The sequence below is a fragment of the Crinia signifera genome, chromosome 4 (assembly GCF_055691185.1).
Source record: "Crinia signifera chromosome 4, ASM5569118v1, whole genome shotgun sequence".
NCBI classification, from domain to species: domain Eukaryota; kingdom Metazoa; phylum Chordata; class Amphibia; order Anura; family Myobatrachidae; genus Crinia; species Crinia signifera.
The window spans coordinates 112,296,770-112,323,295 of record NC_139220.1 but is presented as its reverse complement, the minus strand read 5'-3'; the positions used below and the strand labels follow the sequence as shown (position 1 = coordinate 112,323,295).

The 26,526-nt window shown below is 43.4% G+C and overlaps 1 protein-coding gene across 1 annotated transcript in view; it reads left to right on the top strand.

Annotated features, from left to right (window-relative positions):
• The window catches only part of LOC146074310 (tyrosine 3-monooxygenase-like), a 46,502-nt gene extending 20,201 nt beyond the window's left edge, over positions 1-26,301 (top strand). Inside the window, exons 8-13 of the mRNA XM_083182253.1 lie at positions 1,877-2,012; positions 2,843-2,912; positions 6,811-6,867; positions 11,195-11,290; positions 12,498-12,631; positions 24,018-26,301. Coding sequence (XP_083038379.1) covers positions 1,877-2,012; positions 2,843-2,912; positions 6,811-6,867; positions 11,195-11,290; positions 12,498-12,631; positions 24,018-24,177 — 653 coding nt within the window. The 3' untranslated portion in view covers positions 24,178-26,301. The remainder of the gene's footprint in view (positions 1-1,876; positions 2,013-2,842; positions 2,913-6,810; positions 6,868-11,194; positions 11,291-12,497; positions 12,632-24,017) is intronic.
• The last annotated feature ends 225 nt before the right edge of the window (positions 26,302-26,526 follow it).

Genomic DNA, 26,526 nt, shown 5'->3' with positions numbered 1-26,526 from the left:
GATGGTAGATCAAGAGGTCCAGTCCAACAGTTTTTATGTCCTTTTAGTATCACCACCAACGTGTTCCTGCTAAGTAGCAAGCCTTCCTCAGGGTGTGTGTGCCTTAGCTGGCGAATCGCTCAGATGTGCATTGGTAGCTTCTGCACAACTTTCTCTGCTCATAGACAGAGAAAGCTGTGCGGGAACTGGGCCACAGTGATCACAGTCAGTGTAAAAAAATAATTACCTCCCCAGGGTCCGGGGATCACTGCTCCAGTGAGGGGTGCCAGTCTCCGGGCCTTCATGCTGTGCAGTGACCCCAGTGCGGTAAAGTGATGCTGCAAAGCGTCAGGTCACTTTACAGCACTGGGGGTCATAGAAGATGGAATCCCCGGTGGATGGTGAATATAAATCAGCAGAGGGGGGGACGTGATGCATGACGGGGTCATTGCAACTGGGAGGGGGTGCCAACGGCGACAGTAGCAGTGAATGTGCAGTACAACATCAGGGTTTATCCACTGCATAAACCAGCTGGTTCTCCGACCCCTTGCCTGTTTACATCCTGCTATCTAACCACCACCCCCTCGCTTGCACCTCTTGTAATCTGTCTGTCTCCCCTTCCTACTAGATTGTAAGCTCCTCCGAGTAGGGCCCTCTTCCCTCCTGTTGTCAAAGCCCACTTCTCTTCACATTTCACTCACAGCTCTCCTTTACTCCAACACTCAGTGACCATCTTCATCTGCATACTCATCTCCATCATTGGCCTCAAGCCTCTAGTTGTATGTTGATTGAGTCCTCACTACTTATATTTAGGCTGTAATGTGTATTGAACTGTGGCGCTCTTTATTTGTACTGTATTTTTGTTATTTATTCAATGTTATGCCAAGTTTTGTCTCCCTGTATTGTTCCTTTGTACGGCGCTGCAAAACACTTGTGGCGCCTTATAAATAAAATTATAATAATAATAATAATAATATTCCCATCACAGGGACAGAGCTTTATCGCATTGAGAGTCTGGACGATATTATCACACCACATCCGCAACCTTAGATGCTGATGGTGATAAATGGGCCCCTTAGGGGTAAATTCACAAAGTACTGAGTGCCCATAGCAACCAATCATATTCTATCATCTTCTAGAAAGTGCTAAATAAATAAGAAGTGCAATCTGATTGGTTACTATAGACAACATACTATCTTTAATAAATCTTAGTAAATTCCATCATAAGGCTGTCTGAGTTTGCAAATGTTAAAGAACCATTGTTAAATATATATAACATATTTAGGTTGTATTGTATGCACTTTAGAAATCAATTTCTAAAATATTAAGCATTATTATATATACTAATGAAAATACCATTTACTGTATCTGGATTTTTGCATCCATTGGCATATAAAAAAAAATGAAAAAAATCCTTTTGCCTGACTTTAGTTTTCCTACAACTTGTTGCCTGGAGCAGCTGCCATCAGTATTGGCATAACCCTGAACACAGGATTAGATGGAGGTTAGGACACAGGGTTAGATATAAGGTGATATTAATAACAGCTGTTCAAGAAGACATTGGAGATTCTGGAAGATAGGTTTGACTCCGTTCTCTAAGTTGGACTACAATCATTAAGTCATAAAGTCTGGGTATAGAGATACTGTGAAATGCGTGATGCTGCCAGTTAAGATTTTTTTGGCACATAACATACGGGAAGAGAGAATTGAGCAAAAAGGTCCTTTTGGCATCCTTGTTCCTGTGTAGGTTCACTCACCAAGTGGAACTCAAGCCAATCTTACAGTGAATAGAAATTTACCTTTCCTTAGTAGCACAGAGTATTCACAAGGAAGAGAAATCATTTAATAGGCTTGTCAGCGTCTCACTGCATAACAGTTTTTTATGTGTTCTATTTAGAAAGAACAGGGTTCAAACTGAGACCTGCTGTTGGTTTGCTCTCTGCTCGAGATTTCCTGGCATGTCTAGCTTTTCGAGTATTTCCAAGCACACAATACTTGAGACATCCCTCAGCTGCCATGCATTCACCAGAACCGTGAGTAACACAAGGCCTGATTAAGGGTTTCAGTCACCCTAGGCTATTACGAAAGTAGGTTCCTTCTTCCCCATCCCTAATTGTTTGCCTCAGCTCCATTCATATTGTCACTTTTTACTGCCCTAGCAGTGCTGGCAACAGCGGGAGTGGTATCAATCAGCCTTGGCAGCTGAGCCAGTCATGGCACTCACATGATCACTTACTCCCAACATCCCTGCCTCAGGCACGCCAATAACCCCAGCAGGCACTGCTGCTCCCACAGTTCCTGGGGGAGGTCTCACAAGACCTTGCTTGGCCCTTAACTCCAGCAGCACCAGGAAGCGCTCCCATCCCAGCTCAATCTATTGTGCTGATGCTGTGCTCCCAAGGACCAAGCCCCCAGGCTGCGGCCTATTGGTTACTTAGGCCCTGGCTGGAACCTGACACACTAGGGGCACTCACATTCTGCATTTTTCACTTGGAGGAGGCTCCAGCCAGCAGCTCAGCTGTTCATTAACAGTGGCCATCTTGTATGATCGTTTTGGGCAATCCCACATGTCAGAGTCTATGTGTTGTTTTAAGCTGTCCATACTTTTGCTCTGCTCTAGACAGATGGAGGGAGTGGTGTGTGTGTCAGCACTGCTATTGGCTCCCACCTGTCTTAATCCGACCCTGCCATTTATTGTTACATAACTAATAACATTGAAAAAATGCCCATAACATCCAGTATTTCATAAATCTGATTTGTTTTGCATTACATACATTGTATATGGAATAGTAATAATGTGCTTGTTTCTCAATGAATTATTATATTTAGTTACGTTATACCATCTTTTATTTCTTACTGTAAGTGACTGCTGCCATGAACTCTTGGGCCACATCCCGATGCTTGCCGATAAAGAGTTTGCCCAGTTTTCACAGGTAAAATATGGTTCTAAAATAAGTGTGTACATAGTATTTGGCTTATTAATATCAACTAAACACATTTCAAACTTTTCTGAAGAAAAGACAAAAACTAAAAGAAAATCCCACATGTCTAATTATGACGCCGATGGACAGATAACCATATTTGAGTTTAGCAAAATAAATGAAATTACGGAAAACAATGACTGAATAAAAAACTGCGACCAATATGGAGGGGTACGTTTTAGGAACATGGGAGTTCTATTGAAGATGGGATGTTGCTCATAGCAACCAATCTGAGCACCTTCTAGACCGTAATAGATACAGGACAATCTGATTGGTTGCTATGGGCAACAATAGAACTCCCATCTTAGTAAATTTACCCGGACTGTCAAAATATAAACTTAGCATTATAGAATGACCATAAGGGGGAAATTTACTAAGCCGGCCATATACCTCCGATCCCCGTATGAACAGGTACGGATGGGATCAGCCATATACGACCTGAAAATACAAATGAAAATTTACTAAGCTGTCATATTCTCCTCATTCATATTTTACGATGTGGTGGCCATTTGTATGCTTATCCATTCATATATTGGGATTGTTTACACTAGAAAAGAGATGTTTAAGGGGAGACATGCTTAACATGTACAAATATATCAGGGGCCAATATAAGGAACTGTCAGATGCCCGTTTTAGTGAAAGAAAGAACTCTAGGACACGTTGGCATGAAATAAGATTATAGGAAAAAAGATTTAATTCCCTAAGAAGGAAACATTTTTTGGTACTTGTTTCCTAGCACGGCCACAATCGGGAGTAATCGTGTACCTTAACTTAAGGTACACGATTAACGTGATGGACCCGATTTCCTTTGAAATCAGGTCCATTTTGCCGGCAAAGGCAACATCGGGTCCATCGCATCGGTCGCGTGCATTAACATGGCAGGCGACCTGACCGATGCGATGGACCCGATTTTGCCATAGGGTTCAATGTTAAAATATTTTTAACATTGTAATCGCGTTCATCGCGTCGGTCTTGCAATGCAATGGACGCGATTAAGCACATTTTACATAGCTAACAATGGGAAATGGGCCAATATGGCACATTTCTGATTGTATATGCCCCTGTCATGCCTAAAAATTAATGCCCCCCCCATTGTGAGCGGCACCCCAAGATTGACGCCAACCCGAAGCATGGCGAGCGTAGCATCGGGTTGGCGTCAATCGTGGTGTGCCGTTCACAATAGGGCCATTTGGGGTCTGGGGACAATTTTACATTGAATCCAATGTAAAATAGGGTCCCAGGGACCCTATTCTCATTTGATTCAATGTAAAAATCGGGTCCATCGCGTCGGTCGCATCGCATGCAATTTGGTCGCATGCGATGCGACCGACGCGATTTTTCCAACCCGATCAAAATCGGTGTGGTCGTTCTAGGAAACAAGTACCCATTTTTTACAGTCAGGGCAGCCAAACTATGGAACTCTCTTCCTGGTGAGGTGGTGTCGGCAGACACAATAAATACGTTTAAAATAAGATTGGACAAACATTTATTGATTGAAAAACATCATCAAATAATAACCATAATCTGTCTTTAAAGATATCAGAATACACTACGTACAACAAGGGATGAAGCTAGTAGATCATACTGAAGTTGAACTCGATGGACGCAAGTCTTTATTCAGCCTTAACTACTATGTAACTATGTAACATATTCGTATTTGGCTGCCGTATTTATATCCACCAAATACATACGAAGCGGCAGCATCGCACAAATCAATCAGATCTGTGCAATGCTGCCCCGTGTAAAACAAATTAAAAGATAAAAAAATTGAAAAAAATGATATGGCAGTAATCAGCACTGGGCTCATCGAAACGGTCCTGGTTTTAGAAATTCAGGGGGACAAAAAACCAGGGTTCCTCCATATTTCTCCATATTTCTAAAACCATCACCAGGCTTATGGCCCAGTCCTATTTCCCAAAGTATGGGGGACAAAATAAATATTGTTCCCCCGTATTTTGACAACCAGAATCGGGACCAAAACAGCGAGCAGGGTAATGTCACAGCTGGGGAAAATTGTTTATACAATTTCCCCCGGGCCAATGTAATAGCCATCTGAATGGTCAGCCTGGGCAGGGACCCTGGGGGAGTGGGGATCCCCCCAGTAAAGGGGTCCACCCTCCAGGATAACCCCTGCCAGGGCTGAAGCCTGGGGTTGTCCCTAATTCCCCAGGGCTGTGGGCACCAGGCTGATTTTTGGTGTAAAAATAGAATAAACTATTGAGTTTTGTTGTGGAACTACAAGTCCCAGAAAGTCACCCCCACATGCAGGGATTTGAAGAACCACAAATACCAGCATGAGGGGCATTAAAGGGCCCTCTGGTATTTGTAATAATAAAAAACTAAATCTTTAATTAATTCTACAATCACTCATACATACTTACCTATGGCTTCCACCATAGGCCACGTCCTCTTGTCCATTAGAATCCAATTGGGTACCTGTGGAAATTATAGTCAGCCTACAAAAGAGGACCCCTTTATATAAGGTCTGAAACTAGGAGAAGGAGGACATTCTAACAATTCCATGGATTTGCCATAGATACAGTGATGTTTTTTCACCATCATGATATCAATCTTAAATAAGGCCATTAATAGAGATGGCTTTTGATATGGCCTCTGTATGTATCTGTGTGATAAAAATAAAATATAAATGATGGTCTATGTCCACCAATGTGCTTCATTGTCCAACATATATATATATATATATAAAATATATGGTACTTGTTTCCTATCTGGGCGCCCGCTACGTTAATTGCGCACCATGCTATTCTCCGTATAAAAATCGGATCGCATCGCATCGGATACCACAAATGCACATACACGATATTGAACGATGCGATCCAATTTCGTTCCCGCTTTTATGGTTGGCCCATAGGATGGCCCATCTGTAACACTACTGTATTTATTTACCCTTCAAAGCCCTCCCCTTGTCACATCTGCACAGAAACACAGTATTGACGTCAACCCGAAGCGTGGCGAGCGGCGTCGGTACGCGTCCTCCGACTTTTTCATACCCCCACTATCCACGTCGGCGTGGAGTTGAGAATAGAATAGTGTGGCGAGCGCAGCGAGCCACCGAGCCCGAAGCGTGGCGAGCGCAGCGAGCCCCGCGAGGGGACGCGGATACTTCACAGGTATCCGTGTCCCCTCGCGGGCTTCACAGGTATCCGCGTCCCCTCGTGGGGCTCGCTGCGCTCGCCACGCTTCGGGCTCGCCACACTATTCTATTCTCAACTCCACGCCGACGTGGATAGTGGGGGTATGAAAAAGTCGGAGGACGCGTACCGCCGCCCCTCGCGGGCTCGCTGCGCTCACCACGCTTCGGGTTGACATCAATACTGGGGTGGCGTTAACAATGGAGGCGCATTTTAAACCATCAGGGGGGGTTTTCTATACAAATCGTGGGTTTGCGGGGTTATTACATTGAAATCAATGTAAAATCGGGTCTCAGGGACCATTTAACATTGATTCCAATGTAAAAATCAGGTTGATCGTGTCACCACATGCGATGCGATTTCAAATGAAATCGGATCGGATCGGATAGCATCGTATGCCATCATACATCATCGAGTACCGAATCCGATGCGATGCAATCCGATTTCATTACGGTGCCGTACGTAGAAAACCTGGGCGCCCAGATAGGAAACAAGTACCAAATATATATTTATTGTTGTCCATAATCCATAACACAGAAAAAAACAAGTGTTAAAATAAAAATGCACTAAAAACTGAACTAAAATAGATTGATGCTAGGAAGGAAGAATAGTTTATTGTACGATTGTAAGGCGATTTTTGACTTGCATAAATACAAAATGTCAAACTATAAAAAATTAGCTATTATTTATATTTACAGGATATTGGTCTGGCATCACTAGGAGCATCTGATAAAGATATTGAAAAGTTGTCTACTGTAAGTATGTAATTATTGATATGTATTCCTTTCAGTGGCGGGCTGGGCCGGGGGACAGGGTGCCATGTGCCCCCCGGGCCGCTTTATCAATTGGTGCCGCGGGCCGGGTTAAATATTGAAAAGGGCCCTGGTGGTCCAGTGTATTTAAAGCGTCAGCCATAGCCTAGCCCACCCGCAGCCCAGCCAGCAATCACTGATTCACTACACTGACTCTATGCTGTGGGCGGCTCATGCAGGGAGGAGGAGGAACAGTGTGTGTTATGTGCCCTCCCCAAGGCACCTCCTGCTCCAGCATGTGACGTGATGTCTGCAGCCGCGCTGTGGGTGGCATGAGACTGACTAGTAGTGGTCTCACAGGCGGCAGGTGGCAGGCGCAGTAAAGTCCCTCACCGGTTCACCCCCCCCCCACCATTTGCCCTGGCTGGCAGCACCTAGGCCCCAGTGACTGGCCCACACTGTGGCCAGCCTCCCCAGGAATTCAGGATGCAGAGCAGCCAATGGCTGTCCCTCACCCCCCACTGTGTGCCCTGTCCAGCGGTGCCCAAGTCCCCAGACTCCAGGAGGCAGTGAAAAGGGACAGTCAAGTCATTCTGCACCCTCACTTGCACCCAGGCAGCCCCAAGAGCAGGCAGCTCAGCAAATGGGAGCGTTCCACGATGCAACCCTTGACATAGAGCATACAACCCCAGGTGTTCTAGCATGCAACCCCTGGCATCAAACAAGAAACCCGTAGCAACAAGCATGTAGGTAATTGGCACTTATATGGCATAAAATGTAATAGGCAACACGGCGTGTGGTATTATATGTAATGGGCATTACATTGTGGCATAATGTGTAATGGGCATCACAGTGTTTGGTATAATGTGTAATGGGCATTACGTGGTTTGGTATAATGTGTAATGGGCATTATGGCACATGGTGTAATGTAATGGGTGTGTGACGCATAATAGGCATTATAGTGTAAATTTTTGGCTTGCCTAGCTCTTTTATCCTGGCTCCTACATTAACATAAAATTTCTTCAGCCCTGGCATAACGTGTAATGGGCATCACAATATCTGGCTTAACCTGTAATGGGCATCACAGTGTGTGGCATAGCGTGAAATGGGCATCACGGTGTGTGCCGTAGTATGTAATGGGCATCATGGTGTGTAGCGTAGCATGTACTGGGCATCACGGTGTGTGGCATAATGTGTAATGGGCATTACAGTGTGCAATAAGCTTGTAAAAATTGCACAGGACTGCGATTATCTGCAAATCCATTTGCAATAATTTAATTTAATTTAATCAAATGATTTTCCTAGTGTGTGCAGTCTGTGCGTAGCACAGGACTTACTCTGGTGCTGTGATAGAAACAGGAACGGGGTCGGAGCTGACGTCGCGGTCTGTGACTGTTATTTATGGGCCAGTGCTCTGGACTTACCTCACAGGCTAAAAGTTGCCAGCCAGCCCCTGATTCCTTTTCCTACATATGTAAGCAGGTCCTTGTTACCTCCTTGTGTATCCAGTTATCTTGGTATACCTTTTCAAATAGCTTGACTAAAATAGTAAATGGGTAAACTTAGGGGTTTATTTACTAAATGGGAGGTCTATTGAAAATTGGATGTTGCTATGGGAAACCAATCAGAATCAACTTCTTAATTTTTTAGCACTTCTAGAAGATAATAGAACAAATTTGATTTATTGCCCATAGCAACATCCCATCTTCAACAGAACTCTAATCTTAATAAATAAACCCCTTAGAGCAGTGGTTCCCAAACTGTGTGCCGTGGTACCCTGGGTTGATGGTGCAGGATAAATTCAAATTATTTATGGTCACTGTAATAGGCAAAACCAGTGCTTGGGGCATCCAGTCATAACGTATGTAGACAGGGCCGGCGCCACCACCTGTGGGCGCGGCAGCTGGATGGAGGCACTTGGGAGTAGGTCAGCAGAACCCCCCACCCCCCGTGGAGCCAAATGAGCAGCGCTCGCACCACCTGTGGAGCCAGTTGAGCTGTACCCACACCCCCCATGTAGCAGGTCGCCATCAGGCCGCACCCCCACTCCCATGGAGCAGGTCGGTGGATGCATCCCCCACCCCTGGATTCGACTAGGGGATGTGCTGGTCCCTCAGTTATGCGGTCCCGCACCAAAAAACTGAGCCTAGGGACCTTATTCTGCGAATTTGCATGGAATTGTGTTTTTCTTTTGCGCGTGCGCATGTACATTTTTGTGCACGTTCATGCCCTGGTGCGAGCGGCCATGGCAAACAGAGTGTTCACCGGGTGCTTGCACACAACAGTGTGGCTGGGGGGCCAGGGGATGCGCCCATGGTAACGCCAAGTGTTTCATGTGCGTTCTCATCAAAATACTGGGCGTTCCCATGGTAATGCCCTGATGACGTGGGTGCCAGGGGCTTGCAGTGCCTGCCATGTTCCCCTCCAGAACACAAGCAAAGCTAAGACACCTGAGAGGGTCTTAGTTTTGCGTGTACTTTCACATTATTGGATGATTGGCGACCATCCAATGATGTGGGTGTCCTCCAATAGGCTGCAAATGGCTGTTTATGCAAGACATCCATTCGCCCTACCAATGGGGGAGGTGGCCTGTTTGAGCGGTGGGTGGGCTTAAAAGACACAGAGTAACCCCAAAAGATACTAGCAGGCCAGCACAATTTACTTTGTTTTAAAAAATTTATTTTTTACATTTCTCAATAAGAAAGTTATGGATTAGGGGCATCGTAAAAAAAAAAAAAAGATACTCTAGGGCGCGGTACAGTTTGGAAACCACTGCCTTAGATCCTTATTCAGAGCTGCACAAAGTGCCAATGTTCAATTTCTATTATAGGTGCAAGCATAGGTGCGCCCACTCATTTAACAGGGAACGACCTCAAATCCCCAACTTACTGTATGTTATCAGACACCCTGCAAATACATACTGTCATACATAACAATGGGTGACTGTGCAAAATTGCATGTTTTATGTGAAAAAAAACAATGTCTGCTCTGCAAAACTGTGGGGTATATTTATTATAGTGGCGCTAAACGGTTCCTGCTTCGACTCATTAGCGAGGCGAAGCAGGAGGGCACACCAACAAGATATATCAACATCTTGCCGGCCGAAGCGGTGGAGCATTAAATCCCTCCTCCGGCGATGTCCCCTCTTGGAGACAGCGCATCAATTAATACTGATGCGCCGTCTCCTTCCCCCCCGGCCGGCTGACTGGGCATGCGCGGGATCTCGCTACTCTCGCGAGATCCCCAGCGCAGCTCAGAGCCAGCAGCAGGGCCACGCTGTCCCTGCTGTAGGCATAGGGCATCGCCGCATGCAGCAGTCGAAGTCGAGAGCCGCAGGCAGCGGATCGGTCAGAGATGCTGACCGATCATAAATCAGGCAGGAGGCAGGTGTGCATCACAAAATATTGTAGCTGCGCTATGCCTCCTGCCCCACACCACCGCATGTAAGACATCCGCTCAGCGGATTTCATAGATCAGGGGAAGCGCTATCCCCTGTCATAAGGCACGGGGATAGCGCATATTCCCCTGATCGTCAGATAATAAATCTACCCGTGTGCTGTAAAGTATTTGCATTTTCCTAAATTCTTATGGTTTATTTAATGCAAGGAAAAGGAAAATGATTAATTGATATCAACCATATAAGGGACAAAATTCTAGATATTAGCTTAATATCAATGTGCTCAATGTATTAGCACAAAAGGAAATGTTAACAGCATAAAAAGGCAATTAAGGTAATAAAAAAAGGTAATTTAATAAAATCTAAACACTATTGAAAACTAATTTTATCCACAATAACTGTCCATAATCAACCACACACAATAATATATATAAATATTCCTGACATGATGTTCCAAGTAATGTGTCACAAATTATATATCCCCTCCCCCCTTTAAAACACCACAAACAGCCCAATTTTCCACATGGGGAATATACAATAGCAGATATTAAATTTGTTTTTGGGGCTTGGAAAAATCTAGGTAGAAACTGTTTAACCCTTTTAGTCAAAAGTGAATTTGTCAAAATTTGTGGGGAAATTGCCAAGCAAACATTTTTATTCATCATAATGATCTGTAATGTTTTCCTTGTATAGGAAATATAACATTTTCTTACACAAAATTTTTTTTTAAAATTTATATAACAAATGTGAGCAACGCTGGCATTTATAGCGGATATTTTTAACATCTCTCACAGAGATGTTGGAACTCAAAGGGTTAAGGTATTGATGATAGTGTGCAGAACCCTGATGGCAGTGGTAACAGTACTCTTGCAAACTGAAGTAGTGTACAGTATACCGGCAAGTTTATAAAACAAATCATGTCCTAAATTTCAGCTGTATTGGTTCACTATTGAATTTGGACTCTGCAAGCAAAATGGTTCTATAAAAGCCTATGGAGCTGGCCTTCTATCATCTTATGGGGAGCTTGTGGTAAGAATTTCTTTAAATAAATGCTAATATAGACAGACAGACAGACAGACAGACAATTTTTTTTTTATAGAAAATATATTTTTTATTTATTAACAGTTTTTATTTATAGAGCACACATATCCCGCAGCGCTTTACAGATGATTTCTCTCGATACCATGTGGTGGACACGAGAAAGCTCATGTCGACCTATTAAGCTTGTGTTGACTTTTTCTCACTGTTAACCTTGTGCATGTTGACCTTTTGGTGTCGACCTAGACAATGTCAAACGAATTTACAGTACCCAGTCCCTGTCCTAGTGGGGCTTACTATCTAGTCAATACCTATGCATAGAAAAGTTGGTGTGGCCTAACAAGGATGTGTTTTCAAAGGGAATGCAGTATTCCTATGACCGTGAGAGGGTAATGCCTAGGAAAGGCAGAGAGGGACATGAGAGAGAGGGTGATAGGGAGATAGGGGCACAGGGAAGAGACAGTCATCTTAGTAATTTCAATTGAAAATCAACAAAGTGAATGCCATTCTAAGTAGACCAGCATGAATGCCCTCTTCGCATTAACAGTACCTGTGCTGGTTACTTCTTAACTCTGTCATGGAGCAGGTCTGGGGTATAGTCACAAGTCTTTTTGCTTGGTTTGAGTTCAAAATTTAAATGAATACTATTGTTACTGTACGTACCAAATACGCCGCGATTTTCACTTAATATTAGTGCAGCTTTAAGATTTGATATGACCTGCCGAGAAGCTACAGAACTATACCCCTTTCAGGTTAATCTATAAAAATCTATAATAAGCATTGATCAAAATTGATACAAAACAATGAAAACAGTTCATCCAAACCCCCAAAATTTTGTTTAAAATCTAAATTCCGAACTAATGGAAGATCCAACCAGGTTTTGGTTTAGCTAGATACTGTATACTGGTAGGTTAATTGACTCCCAACAAAATTAAACCCAGAGTGAATGTGTGTGCATGTACATGTGGTAGGGAATATAGATTGTAAGCTCCACTGGGGCAGGAACTGATATGAATGTTCAACTATTCTCTGTAAAGCGCTGCGGAATATGTGCAAGACTTATGATACAAGCAGTGTTACAATAAGTTACTGTCACTAAGCATGAGCCAGTATTTTGAAGTCACCCCAGCTTGTCAAATTGTACTATATTTTATATTATGTGTTGTCTTATTTATGTTTTAATTGCTTGTATTTTCAGTATGCATTATCAAATAAGCCTGAACTTAAGCCCTTTGACCCAGAAGTCACTGCAGTCCAACCATACCAGGACAATTCCTTCCAGCCAGTATATTTTGTATCTGAAAGCTTGGAAAACTCCAAAGACAAACTACGGTGATAACATGAATTAAATATATACACTATCACTATCTAAACAATGCTCTTGTTCTGTTATACACTGTGGGGTAGATGTATGAAGCAGTGATAAGGAAAGAGAAGTGAGCCAGAGGAGAAGTGGCCCATGGCAACCAATCAGCTGCTCAGTATAATTTTATATTATGCAAATTATATTTGTTACATCAATGCTGATTGGTTGCCATGGGCCACTTCTCCTCTGGTTCACTTCTCTTCCATTACCACTGCTTTATACATCTACCCCACAGTTCTAATAATTTCCTGAAAACAATGAAATAACATTTAAACCTAAAAAAAAAATGTAGTTGCATTTGCTACAGCAGGTTCCCTGTAAATGCTAAATTATGTTTGTACTGTATAGTGTAAGAAAAATATTTTTTAGAAATGTAATATTAATATTGAATATGTCCAGTTCTCTAGTCAAGGTACAATATTTTGTAACATTTTACTAAAATATGAATTACTGGACAGATTAATGCATTTTGGATCACTGTATTTTTTTTTTTTAAATCCCTGAACACTATATAGAGCAGGCATGTCCAACGTTGGCCCTCCAGATGTTGTGAAACTACACATCCCAGCATGCTTTGCCACAGTTTTGCTATTAGAGAATGCTAAAACTATTGCAAAGCATGCTGGGATGTGTAGTTTAAAAACATCTGGAGGGCCAACGTTGGACATGCCTGATAGAGCTTTCATTGGATGATTTATTAGCTCAACCAACTAAATGTCATACTTATTTAATCAACTAAATATGATCATTTATTCTGCTAAATCTATAGAGATAACAAATAGTGTATTGGATGTTCGGTGTACATTTTTCTGTAGTAAGTAGTATAGACGTGTCCAGTTTGCCCCATTGTGGCAGATGTATCAAGCTTTATAAATTGATACAGGGAAAGATGATAACGCACCAGCTACACACGCAGCAGACACACACACACACACATATATATATATATATATAAATATATATATATATATATATATACAACCCAATAGGGATTTGGCGCCCATAACACTTGGTTAACACCATAAGCTTCAAAGGGATTGTTCGTAATCTCCAACACGGTAAAAGAGGCGTTGTTCATCCACAAGATGTTCTTTATTAAAATATTCATTAGATGTCAACAGTACAAAGAAACCCAACACGTTTCGTCAACAATGACTTCACCAAGTCTTCCAATACATATGATTTTTATTTCTATCCTTGCAGGGTATCCAATAATTGGGGAGGTATTCCCCTATATAGGGTTTTAAAATCACACAAGATAAGAGATGCTTTTATTTGGTATAATTCTATATAATTATTTTAGGCTCCATATTTATTGAGTTCAATTTGGAGTCACCAAAGAGGTCTGAAGCATTTGATATCCTTCCAGATACTTACAAATCATATAAAATCAAAATCAATCAATGATAAACTGATGCAAATCCAAATATGGGGCTTCAAAATAAATAAGCCTTTAGATTGGAGCTCTGTTCCACGCAATGCTGGTAATCTGAACATGCAGAGAGATTTAGATTTCGGTGGGGTTTTACTTCAAAGTGAGATCTATGTTGCCGTGTAAAAATAAAGCAGTCCGTATTTTCCCTGCACAGAAACAATAACTCACCCAAATCTAATTCTCTACAGGCATTCGTCTGTAATAACATTTTGTGTATTAATATCAGGAGCTTGCAAGACAGGCTCAGTACACAAAGCTCATCTTAAATCCTGCCAAGCAGTTTCCACGGGTCTAGACCACATTATCTTGTCTGTGGAAGGTTTTTTGAAGACATTCGGTTTTTGGAGCTGCTCTAGTGGCAAAATCTCGAATGAATCTGCGATAATATCCCACCAGACTGAGAAATGTCCTAAATTGTGACTTACATTTAGGATTAGGACAGGTGAGGACTGCTTCTACTTTACTAGGCTAAGGTTAAACTTGCCCACAATGTACAACAAATACTTGGCTTCCACCATACAATGGAACATTTCTCAGGGTTGACGGTAAAACTGTGTGTCTGTAAAGACTTTAAAACTGCCTCTACTTTTGGTAGGTGTGATTCCCAATGAGAGCTGAAGATAACAATGTCATCTAAATATGCAGCTGCATATCCTCTGTTGCAGCAACTTATTCATAGCTCTCTGGAAGGTTGCTGGGGCACCAGGTAAACCATATGGTATTACTGAAATAAGCCCTCTGGGAGGAATCTGCCAATAACCTTTTGTTAAATCGAGTAGTAAGGTACAGACTCTTGGCTACATTTTCTACCAACTCAATTACCACTGTCAGCCCCTCAAATGTCTGGTGGTCAGCCTGAAGGGCCCACTGCTGTATCGATTGGTTTAACACCCACATAGCCTGGTCCAGTGTGACTTTATCCACAATACTGCAGATTTTTTATTCGGCTGCAACCAGGCCTTGGCCAGCCTGGCTAGTTTGGCCAGCTGAATCCTGAGAGGCTCAGAATCATCCAGTTGTACATCATGGAATTTTTGGCTTTGCTGAGCCCTGTCACTCCAATTCTGTCAAGTATAGCCTCTTTAAGGCCAGGATATTAGCACGCCTCACCCCCAGTCTTATCCGCATATGCTGAAGAACAGGCTTAACGTAAAGTTAAAGATAAGAGCGCTTGTTACAGGAGTTGTTTGCTTAAAGCTGCTGCTATGGTAGGGGATGGTCAGTCCCCTATTGGACCACAAAAAAAAAAAAAAGACAACATACTGTAGCAGCACTAAATCAGACCTTTACTAGGTGAATCAATTGGATAACAAATTTAATACACAAAGCTGTAAAATACAATAAAATTAATCACATTGATAAAAAACAACAGTATGTATATCCAGATCAAGTGTTGGAAGGGGGGAGCTACAGTAGGTGTTTCACTGGTCCAAACGCCAGCTTTATCAAGGTGTTGATAGTGATCCAGATCAAGGGCAGTACTGTCTGACTTTTCTTCATTGGACTTTCCTGCTTATTCATCTGTCCTTAGTCCCTCCATTGGATGTCTTTGGCGGAAATAATCCTGACTACATTTGCTAAAAACTTGCTGAGGTTTCAGATTGGCTCTCTGTCCAACCATAGAGTCAATCCTTCCAACCCCCAGGATGCCTTTCACTGTGTGGACTCCATTATACCGGGACTGCTGCTATTGGGTACAGTGCAGGTTTTTTTTTTAGCTAAACACCAAGCTCCCTCCTTTCCAACACTTGATCTGGATATACATACTGTTGTTTTTTATCAATGTGATTAATTTTATTGTATGTTACAGCTTTATCCACATATGCTCGCTGTGCCTCTCCTGTTAAACAGGGAGCCAGCCTGTCAGACCATTCCTCCGCAGGCCATCCCAAATGCTCGGCCATTGTGCTCAAACGTGCAAATTAATGCATCTATGACATCAGCTGGGGCGAGCTTCGCTAGCCTCTCCCGCTCTGGCTCACTTTCTACATCGCATTTAGCTAGTCATGCAACATTTGAATCTGAGTCTACTGACTCTGCATCTGGGTTTGCTGTGTTTCAGCCATATTCTGCTGACTGCTAGCCATCTTCTGCTGCCCCTCATACACAGTATAATCTGGACCTGAGCCTGCTGCCCAGCGACCAGGTCAACAAACTTTTTTTAGTAATTCCGCCATTTTGCCCTGTGCTTCCCCTTTAAGGGCAACATAGGAGGCTTAATATAATGTATCAGACTTAAAAAACAGACCAAGGTTACACCCGCCTGCTTTGATGGCTATTTAACACCAAAACAGCAAACAAATTTAATGGTATGATGGCCCTTTAAGGTGGCTGCCTTGTACCCACGGCTATCAACTCCAAGTTGCCCTGTTCCTCTACTACAGGCACAAATTAAAGAGGTTTGCACAGGCTAACCAGTACTCAAGACACGCTTCAATTAACCCTTCCTGGCATTCAGGCCAGCTGCACGATTGCAACCAAGGGAGAAAAAAAACGTTGCAAAATACAGAACAAACAGTATTCACCACAGTGCGCAATAAGCTGCTAGGATGGTACTATTTCATGGGTATTTCTTCATTACCCCAAACACAGATAATACGTGATAGAAAATTGAAAAAGTCCCTCAACCAGCGCTTATATCATGTGCATGGATTACTTTCCTTTTCAGGATTTCCTCATGCACCTCCTTTCTTGTATCCTCTCAAGGGCGAATCCGTATCACAATACCAGAGGGATAATATTTGTGAAGATATAAACATGGAACATCATCGCATAAAACTGTATTTTAATTTCCAACAATCTCATAAAATAGGTACAATTAAAAATTTCCACACATATGAGTAGGCATACAAGTACAATAGACTGTGTGCATAGGCTCTAGAAGAGGTAATTACCAGATGGAACAGAACTGTTAAGCGAAAACAGTTCAAGCAGGCATATGAAAATCACATACGGATCCCGGGTCACTCAGGTGCTTACAAAGTCTGCAGGTAACCTCCTCTCCTTGGCGTCTGCCAGCCTGTGTCCACCAACGCATTTCGGATCCCTCACTGGATCTTTTATCAAGGTGTATGCCCATATTCCTACCAGGACCAATATTTATAGTGCACATAAACCAAGAAAAACAGCCCCTTTTCCCGCGAATTCGCGGGTGTAAATGAAGTTCGTTTCCGGGTGTAAGTGACGTCCGTGTCACTTCCGGTTCCGGCTATGTCCCATTTTTATGGGTGTAGATGAAGTCCGTTTTCCGGGAGTAAGCGTCCGCGTCACTTCCGGTTCCGGCTATATCACATTCCTACAGGTGTAGATGAAGCCTGTTGCCAGGTGTAGGTGACGTCCGCGGCACTTCCAGTTTCGGCTGCGGCCAATTCCCGGTTATACACAGCATAGGGCTCCTTCATTTGCTTTACACAATATTCAGGTGTCCCTGCTTTTGGTATGCGGCAAAGGTCCGATCACGTGACCTATGGTTATGGGCAGATTCTTGCCCTTACATCAGTCCTTATTGCCCTTACTTGAATAGGAGTCCAGCTTTGCTTTACAGACAAATAAATAGATTCAAAAGTATGAGTTTAAAATAACAACACAATGAATTAAAATCAGCAAATGTACAAATGCATATCATAAAAACCACTTAAGCTCAAAATCTGCATTTGTTCCATTGGGCTTAAGTGTGTTAAAATTGTAGATCATTTGCATCTCAGTTCTAGCTAACTAGGTTAGCTAGAACTGAGATGCCCTTTTACATATTTAATACCCATAAATAATTTAATGTGACTTATGGAACATGCATGGACAGATTTAAAGTGTTGAGATAAGGAGTGTGTTTCCACACCCTTCTCAATATTTTGAATATGTTCTCCCATGCGTATTTTAAGTGGACGTGAAGTCCTACCAATAAAATACTTTTCACATAAACACCCAATGAGATAAATGACATTTTTCACATTACAGGTGATAAACTCTTCGATTTTATGTTCAATACCATTAATGGGATCTTTTTTTTAATAGATGCCAATGTTTCTTTATCGAGTATTCAATTTTTTTATGTTGATTATTATAATTAGTGATAAAAGCCCATTTCTTATTGTTATCTTTATCTACAGGTGGATTCTCAATTTATATTTCAACAGATCAGTTCTTTTTATAGCCTCTACTTTTCTCATTTCTGCTTCCACAGTATCCTTATTATACCCACTTTCAACAAATTTGTCTGCCATATTTCTCACTTGTTCTCTATAGGTTTTCTAATCTGTGTGTGGTGGCCGGTGCTCGAAGGGAACGAGTTCCCCTTACCTTGATACTTCAGGGTCGGTTCAGGTTCGTCCGTCCTTCTGTTCTCCGACGGATGGGAGAGGGACACTTCAATGAAAGAGGACAATGTTCTGCGGTACAACTCAGGTTTATTCTCGGAATTAAGGTCACCATTGACCACTGACCCCCTCGGCCAGACAGTAGTGCAGGAATAGGGCACAATAATTACACGGCAATAAATCGGGGTCTATGCACTCCCGCAAGTCTAAATTGACTACAGGCGCTTCTCCTGTTACAAGTACCGGACGGTGCGCTGTGGGGCAAACACCCCTGCTTTAATATTACCACTGAATCGCTATACCACACCGGTGCTGTTAACACAGAAGTTCTCCGTCAGTCTCACTCTACATACTGTGCTTAACCACATAACATTAAGGCATTTATCATAATACGTAAAACACTGACAGAATTTGTATAAAAATACCATTCCCCAAAGGCCACCTGCAAAAGAGTGACTTATGAGATCATTTAGGCTGTCCGCCCATGCGTTGGGCTCCTAGCGGACTATCAATGTCCCAGACGTTTCCGGAAAATCAAGGCTTACAGTGTGTCCTGAGGAATTGCCTCTGGATGCCTAGGATGCAATTTCCTAGGGCGGCCACGAGATGGCACTGTTGCCTCACTAATGGCCAAGTGGACTAAAAGTTAATGCTGGGGAAAGTGCAACTCACAGCATGGGAGTTGGGACTCCCCGGAGAGGATCTGGGTCCCTTGAGACCTCTCTCAATGTCTCCAGTAGGTCCCGGGTGGAAGGTGGGGGATGTCCTAGTGTTAGTTTCCCACTTCTATATGCAGGCGAGGAGCACTGGGGTTGGACTGGATTAAGCTGCTGGGGTGTCCGTTGGTGGGTGGCAGCACTGGGGTCACACTACTGTGGCTAGGCAGTCATTGACAGGGGAGTCCTCTGCTGCAGGTGCGGAGGGTGGCACTGGGGTTGCGCTGCTGAGTGCCAGTGGTGGTGGCAGGCTGGCCTGAGAGTAGGTACCTGAGGGCAGGATGCAGTTGCAGACTCCTGCCCGTCACGATCAGCGGCTCGGCTCTTTACCCCGCTGGCGTCTCTGCTGGGCTGGGTCCTCTTCACCGGGGCGCACTAGTGGGGGCGCTGCAGGCGCAGCGTTGCCCCACTCCGTGACTCCGCCGGCTCTCCTGTAGCTGGATAGGGGGAAGCGGCTGGGCGGTCAGCCTCCCGGTCTTCTCCTCCGCGTCGTCTAGCGGGTCACTCGGCCGGCGTCGGGGTCACTGCAGATCAGCTGTGACGCTGCTTCCCCGCGACGCCCGGCTAGCGTCGTCCTCCGCTCTCTGTCTCGCGGCTTCCATCCGCTCTTCCTCTCCACCACGCCGCCGTCCACACGTGAGCTCTCTCTCCTTTCCTTCTTCCCAGCACGCCCTGAGCTTCCCTTCTCTCCTCCTCTTCGGCCTTCCCAGCCAATCCCTGCCTGTCTTAGCCCATCAGTCACTCTCTGCGGCGCGAAACCCTGGGGCACTGTTAACCCCTGGCGCCCTGGCTGTTAACCCCCTAGTGTCCTGCAATGGGGGTGTGGTTACACAGTCCTGGGGCACCACATGTGCAGTTACGTTTTAAACGTTTAAATTGACCTTGGGGGATGCAATTAAGCCAATTTTTGTGATGGCAGCTATCCAAATGGATATAACTTTGTAAATCCGAGCAATACTTTAAGGAGGGGGATTAGAACGAGAGAATTTCATAGGTGCCGGTGTTGTAAAGCATGTATTAACATAAAGGGAGAGAAAAAAGTGGAAACTATCACTATAAATGGTATTGAACATAAAATCGAAGAGTTTATCACCTGTAATGTGAAAAATGTCATTTATCTCATTGGGTGTTCATGTGAAAAGTATTATATTGGTAGGACTTCACGTCCACTTAAAATACACATGGGAGAACATATTCGAAATATTGAGAAGGGTGTGGAACACACTCCTTATCTCAACACTTTAAATCTGTCCATGCATGTTCCATAAGTCCCATTAAATTATTTATGGGTATTAAATATGTAGAAGGGAACAATAGAAGAAGAGATCTGAGCACCCAGTTAGCTAGAACTGAGATGCAAATGATCTACAATTTTAACACACTTAAGCCCAATGGAATAAATGCAGATTTTGAGCTTAAGTGGTTTTTATGATATGCATTTGTACATTTGCTGCTTTTAATTCATTGTGTTGTTATTTTAAACTCATACTTTTGAATCTATTTATTTGTCTGTAAAGCAAAGCTGGACTCCTATTCAAGTAAGGGCAATAAGGACTGATGTAAGGGCAAGAATCTGCCCATAACCATAGGTCACGTGATCGGACCTTTGCCGCATACCAAAAGCAGGGACACCTGAATATTGTGTAAAGCAAATGAAGAAGCCCTATGCTGTGTATAACCGGGAATTGGCCGCAGCCGAAACCGGAAGTGCTGCGGATGTCACCTACACCCGGCAACAGGCTTCATATACACCTGTAGGAATGTGATAAAGCCGGAACCGGAAGTGACGTGGACGCTTACTCCCGGAAAACGGACTTCCTCTACACCCATAGAAAAGGGACATAGCCGGAACCGGAAGTGACGCGGACGTCACACCCGGATACAGACTTCATTTACACCCGCAAATTCGAAGGAAAAGGAGCAGTTTTTATTGGTTTATGTGCACTATAAATATTGGTCCTGGTAGGAATATGGGCATACACCTTGATAAAGGATCCAGAGAGGGATCCGAAACGCATTGGTGGACACAGGCTGGCAGACGCCAAGGAGAGGAGGTTACCTGCAGACTTTGGAAGCACCTGCGTGACCCGGGATCTGTATGCGATTTTCATATGCCTGCTTGAACTGTTTTCCCTTAACAGTTCTGTTCCATCTGGTAATTACCTCTTCTAGAGCCTATGCACACAGTCTATTGTACTTGTATGCCTACTCATATGTGTGGAAATTTTTAATTGTACCTATTTTATGAGATTGTTTTAAATTTAAATACAGTTTTATGCGATGATGTTCCATGTTTATATCTTCACATATATTATCCCTCTGGTATTGTGATACGGATTCGCCCTTGTGAGGATACAAGAAAGGAGGTGCATGAGGAAATCCTGAGAAGGAAAGTAATCCATGCACATGATATAAGCGCTGGTTGAGGGACTGTTTCAGTTTTCTATCACAGAAAAAAAACTTGCCCGGTACAGTAGCCGTTCTTACCAGAGGTCCTTCCACTGTATTGTAAATTCCAGCTGTAGGCCCCATGTTGGACGTCAAATGTGAGGATTGAGCACATACACTGCATCAGATATACACACAAAGCATACATACACACAGCATGCACACACATAACATCCATACACTCAGCAAGCATGTATATATCGGCAGGTGGGAGGTGGGTTGGGTACTCAGAACCCACCCTGCATGTGCGTATACAGACGTTGATTGGCTGAGGCGTTATCACCTTTTACTTTATTACCACTTTACCAGGCTTCATACATCTGCCCCAGTGGTCTCTAGGAAATTATTTTCCATGGGGTCTAATAGTGAGCAGGTGTCCACTGGAATACACTACTACTGTTAAGTTGAGAAAAGGGTTTTAGAATTAAATTGATGGCTTTATAAGGGTGGAAATGTGAGTATTTATGATCACTGATTTTTTAATGAGAGGATTTATGACCACTGATATTTATGTATCCAATATCTAATTTGGGAAAAAACAACTGTTTGAATATTGGCATTACTGAGAGCTGCTTGTTTTTTCATTAACATGCCGTGAGGTCAATGGGTTGTATTTATGCACATACAGTATATATGCAGAGCCAGATAAAGGCTTAAAGGGGCCCAGAGTACTTAAGACAAGGGGCCCTTAAAAAACTACTAGATTTATCATTTGAATTTAAATAAAAATCAAGGTAATCGGTTGATATGAAATAACATTAGAAAGAGAAAACAACATACATACATGCATACATGCATACATACATACTACATAAATACAGACACACACAATGTAAGCTTATACACACATAGCTTACATACACACACACACCAGTGACGTGCAGTGGTGGCTGTGTATAGAGAGGCACTGCCACTCACGTTTGGAGAATGATTCAAGTATTACTGTAGTTTTCACAAAGTTTGCTGACTCTCAGGGAGCGGCCAAGGGAAATCAGATGCATTACATCGCTGGTAGTAAAAGCGGGATGCAGTTTAAATCCCAGCGGTCGGGATCCCGGCGTTCAGAATCCCGACGCTGGAATCCCGACCGCCGAAATCCCGACACTTTCTCCCTCCGTGGGTGTCCATGACACCCCTGGAGGGAGAATAAATTAGTGTGCCAAGCATAGCGAGGCACCGGGCCCGCTGCGTGGCGAGCGCAGCGAGTGCGCAAGGGGGGGCGATCCACGTCCCCCCCTTGTCGGGATTTAGGCGGTCGGGATTCCGGCGTCGGGATTTTGAATGCCGGGATCCCGACCGCCGGGATTTCATACTGAATCCAGTAAAAGCACCCCTGATGTGCATCTGATGGCTGCACATACAATTTATCTTATGTGCAGCATGTTTGACCTCCGACTCTGACCCGAGGACCGCTTATTGGGTCCTTTACAATGGCCAGAACATAAGTAAGAGAATAAAGACTTATTTATGAAATACTAGGAAAGAAGACTTTCAGCTCCTGCAAAGTTGTCTATGGAAAAGTCTGTACTTCTAATGAGTACTATACTATATTTCAATACTAGGGGAATTTAAACATTTCAAGCTACAAATCTTGAGGTATTTTACCAGTGGTCTTAAAGTATTTAATAATACACATGAAAAAAAAAACAATATAATATATAATATAGCAGCATGCGATGCGATTCGATGCGATTCGATTTTTAATTGTACAAGCACCCTGATGGGTGCTTTCAATGTTAAATGGTCCCCCATTGACAATGCCACCCCCACTATCAACGGAAACCCGAAGCGTGGCGAGCGCAGCGAACCCGCGAGGGGCGGCGGTACGCATCCTTTGACCTTTTCATACCCCCACTATCCACGTTGGCGTGGAGATGATTTTAGAAAGCCCGAAGTGTGGCGAGCGCAGAGAGCCCCGCGAGGGGACACGGATTACTTTACATGTATTCCGCCTCCTCTCGCGGGGCTCACTGCGCTAGCCACGCTTCGGGCTCATACTTTGCGTCCCCTCGCGGGGTTCGCTGTGCTCGCCATGCTTCAGGCTCGCTGCGCTCGCCACACTATCTAAAATCAACTCCACACCGACGTGGATAGGGGGGGTATGAAAAGGTCGGAGGACGCGTATCACAGCCGCTCGCAACACTTCGGGTTGGCGAAGATAGTGGGGGTGGCATTGCCAATGGGGGTGCAGCTAACATTGAAAGCACCCATCAGGGTGGTTGTACAATTAAAAATCGCATTGCATGATATTTGCTGGTATGCAATACTATGCGATATTTCATTGTACAAGCACTCCTGTTAATTAAACATGAATATCGCATCGCACACCACTAAGTATGGTATGCGATGGGCGCTGTGCTAGGAAACAAGTACCAAAGACCTTTGCAAAGCCAAATAATGCTGAAAAATGTTAACAATAATTGTTTATTTTTCATTGCAGGCAATATGCTGCGAAGATGAAGAAGCCATTTTACCTTCGTTATGATCCATTTACTTGCAGCATTGAAGTGCTAGACTCTTTTCAGAAAGTCAGGACTGGGCTCAATCAGATAAAAGATGAATTGCAGAGTCTGTGTTCAGCGCTGGACAAAATGAGCTAGTACTAAATGATTTATAAACCCAGCAGTAAGATCATTACCAGGCCACAAAATGTGGGTGTAGGTAGGCCTATGCAGGGAAATGCTCTATAACCTCCCAAGCCTAGAATAGCAGAATAGGGGGGGTTACAATTGTTAAAATTGCATCAACTGCTTCAATGGCAATGATACAGGGGTTATATGAGGTAAATATGATGATGCAAAAAATTAAAAATACCTATACTGTATATTGTAGGAATTAAGGCCAGTTTTTATATATCTGGCTGAATTTCCTTTAGGATGGACCATACTAGATTGCCCATACACGTCACAAAATTTACTAAATGATGGAATGAGATCTCATTCTGTCCTTCATTACACTGCACTGGGTCACGCATCATACAGTATCTTCTGGTTGGCCCTGCAGCAAGGCCAACCAGAAGATGTGCCTGCAACCTCAGGAGCATGCAACCACAGGTACCCATTAGACGATCAGCATGATTTGTTGTTCTGTAATGGCAAATCGCACCAATAGCGTCTTAGTATGTAACTGGCCTTAGAGGTACCAGAAGTTTTAATATTTGTGAAAAATGTTATATTTTGCAGTGAACTAATAAAGCTAAAAATGTTATATTTTACGCCAGCTTTAAAATAGGATATTTGTAGATAAAGTTCATATTTATTTGTCCTTGTGTCACAAAATAAAATCAGTCCAACTTTTGCAATACTGTATAAGCTGTTTGTATATTAAAACAAATTGAATTCATCCTAGCACTTGTTTATACTGTACATTGTAGTTCACTTCTTTTGTAAATTACAATCTTGGTCATAATTAGGAGGGTGTGAATGGTGACATTGCACAGGGCCTAATTTGGCTTACAGGGTACCTGGAAGGGTGTGGTATATGACCTCGACAGTCGGGATCCCGACTGCCCGGACTCAGCGGGGGGAGCACACTGAAACACCTTGAATGGTCACTGCTGCACTCACCAAGCTGCGGGCACAGTGGCTCGCTACCCTTGCCACCTATTCTATTCTCCCTCTATGGGGGGCGTGGACCCACAGAAGAGAGAATAGCCGGTGGCCGTCAGGACCTTGAGTGTCTGGGTTTTAACAGTCGGTATCCCAATGTCGGGCTAATGACTGTCCCGATCCTGCCTGTCTGTCAGCTATCCGGCACCCACCTGGAAGAGCACCCAACAACCTTGAAACAGTAATTTTGGAGTGTCTTGAGGAATCTGTGTCATAGTTGCAGTTGCCCTGTTCTCTTCACATGACATTATGATGTCACATGTGCTGGAGCAGCGCAATGATATGACAGGGATGTTTTAGAGCCTATACATTTTATCTCCTTCAAGGATTCTTACTCTTTTCTACCTTCCAATTATATTGAATTCCCCCATCATCCAAAAAATTTAATTGAGCAACTTCATTCATAATAAATGATATAGATATTTGGTCACAAGAATAATTCCTACACAACCTGACATTTTTAGGAAAGAATATCTCTATCCTGCACATCTCCGACAATGAAATCTCCCATGACTTTCCTCCCCTCCCCCTGAATTATTTGTATTGTCCTTATTCTTGGTAGGGATATATTCAGTATTTAGAGACTGTAAAGCAGAATGTATTACATAGTAACATAGTAGGTGAGGCTGAATAAAGACTTGCGTCCATCTAGTTCAGCGGTTCTCAAACTGTGGGTCCTGACCCCAAAGTGGGTCCCGACCACCTCCGCATGGGGTCACGACTCCATGTTGCTGACCATCAGACTAATGTGTTTGTTGAGGGGGGACAGGAGATAACTCATTAAGTAGACACCCTCTGCTTCCCTCTTCCATCCCCCTTTCACCCTTTTCAATCCCATAATTACCTACTGCCTCCCTGTCACAATAGTGGTCACTTCACTAACCACACAGCGGCCATTCTGTGGTAACTTGCTGGGGTCCTGTAATATTATTTACTGTCTCATGGGGTCCCAGAGCAAATAGTTTGAGAACCCCTGATCTAGTTCAACCTATTAATTTAGAACATATTGTCATTTGGTCATGTGTGTTCATATTGAGTAAATGTTAGAGACAACTGCTGCTAAGAGGTCACTGTGTTACTGTATGTTATGTCTGCACTGAAAATAAAAAATGTGCAATGTGGTTGAATTTTGGAATCAGTTTTTACATTATTTATCGGCATCCATCATCATCATCACCATCATCAGCAATAGCATCGGGCTTATTAGGCAAATACAGAAACCTCAAGTCAGACCAAGGGCCTTATTCTGGTCGGTGCGGATTTTACCGCATGCGGACGTCCCGCCGATGGTTATCGTCTGCGCATGTGCAGAGGTCACTGCGCATGTGCAGGCGATTTTGC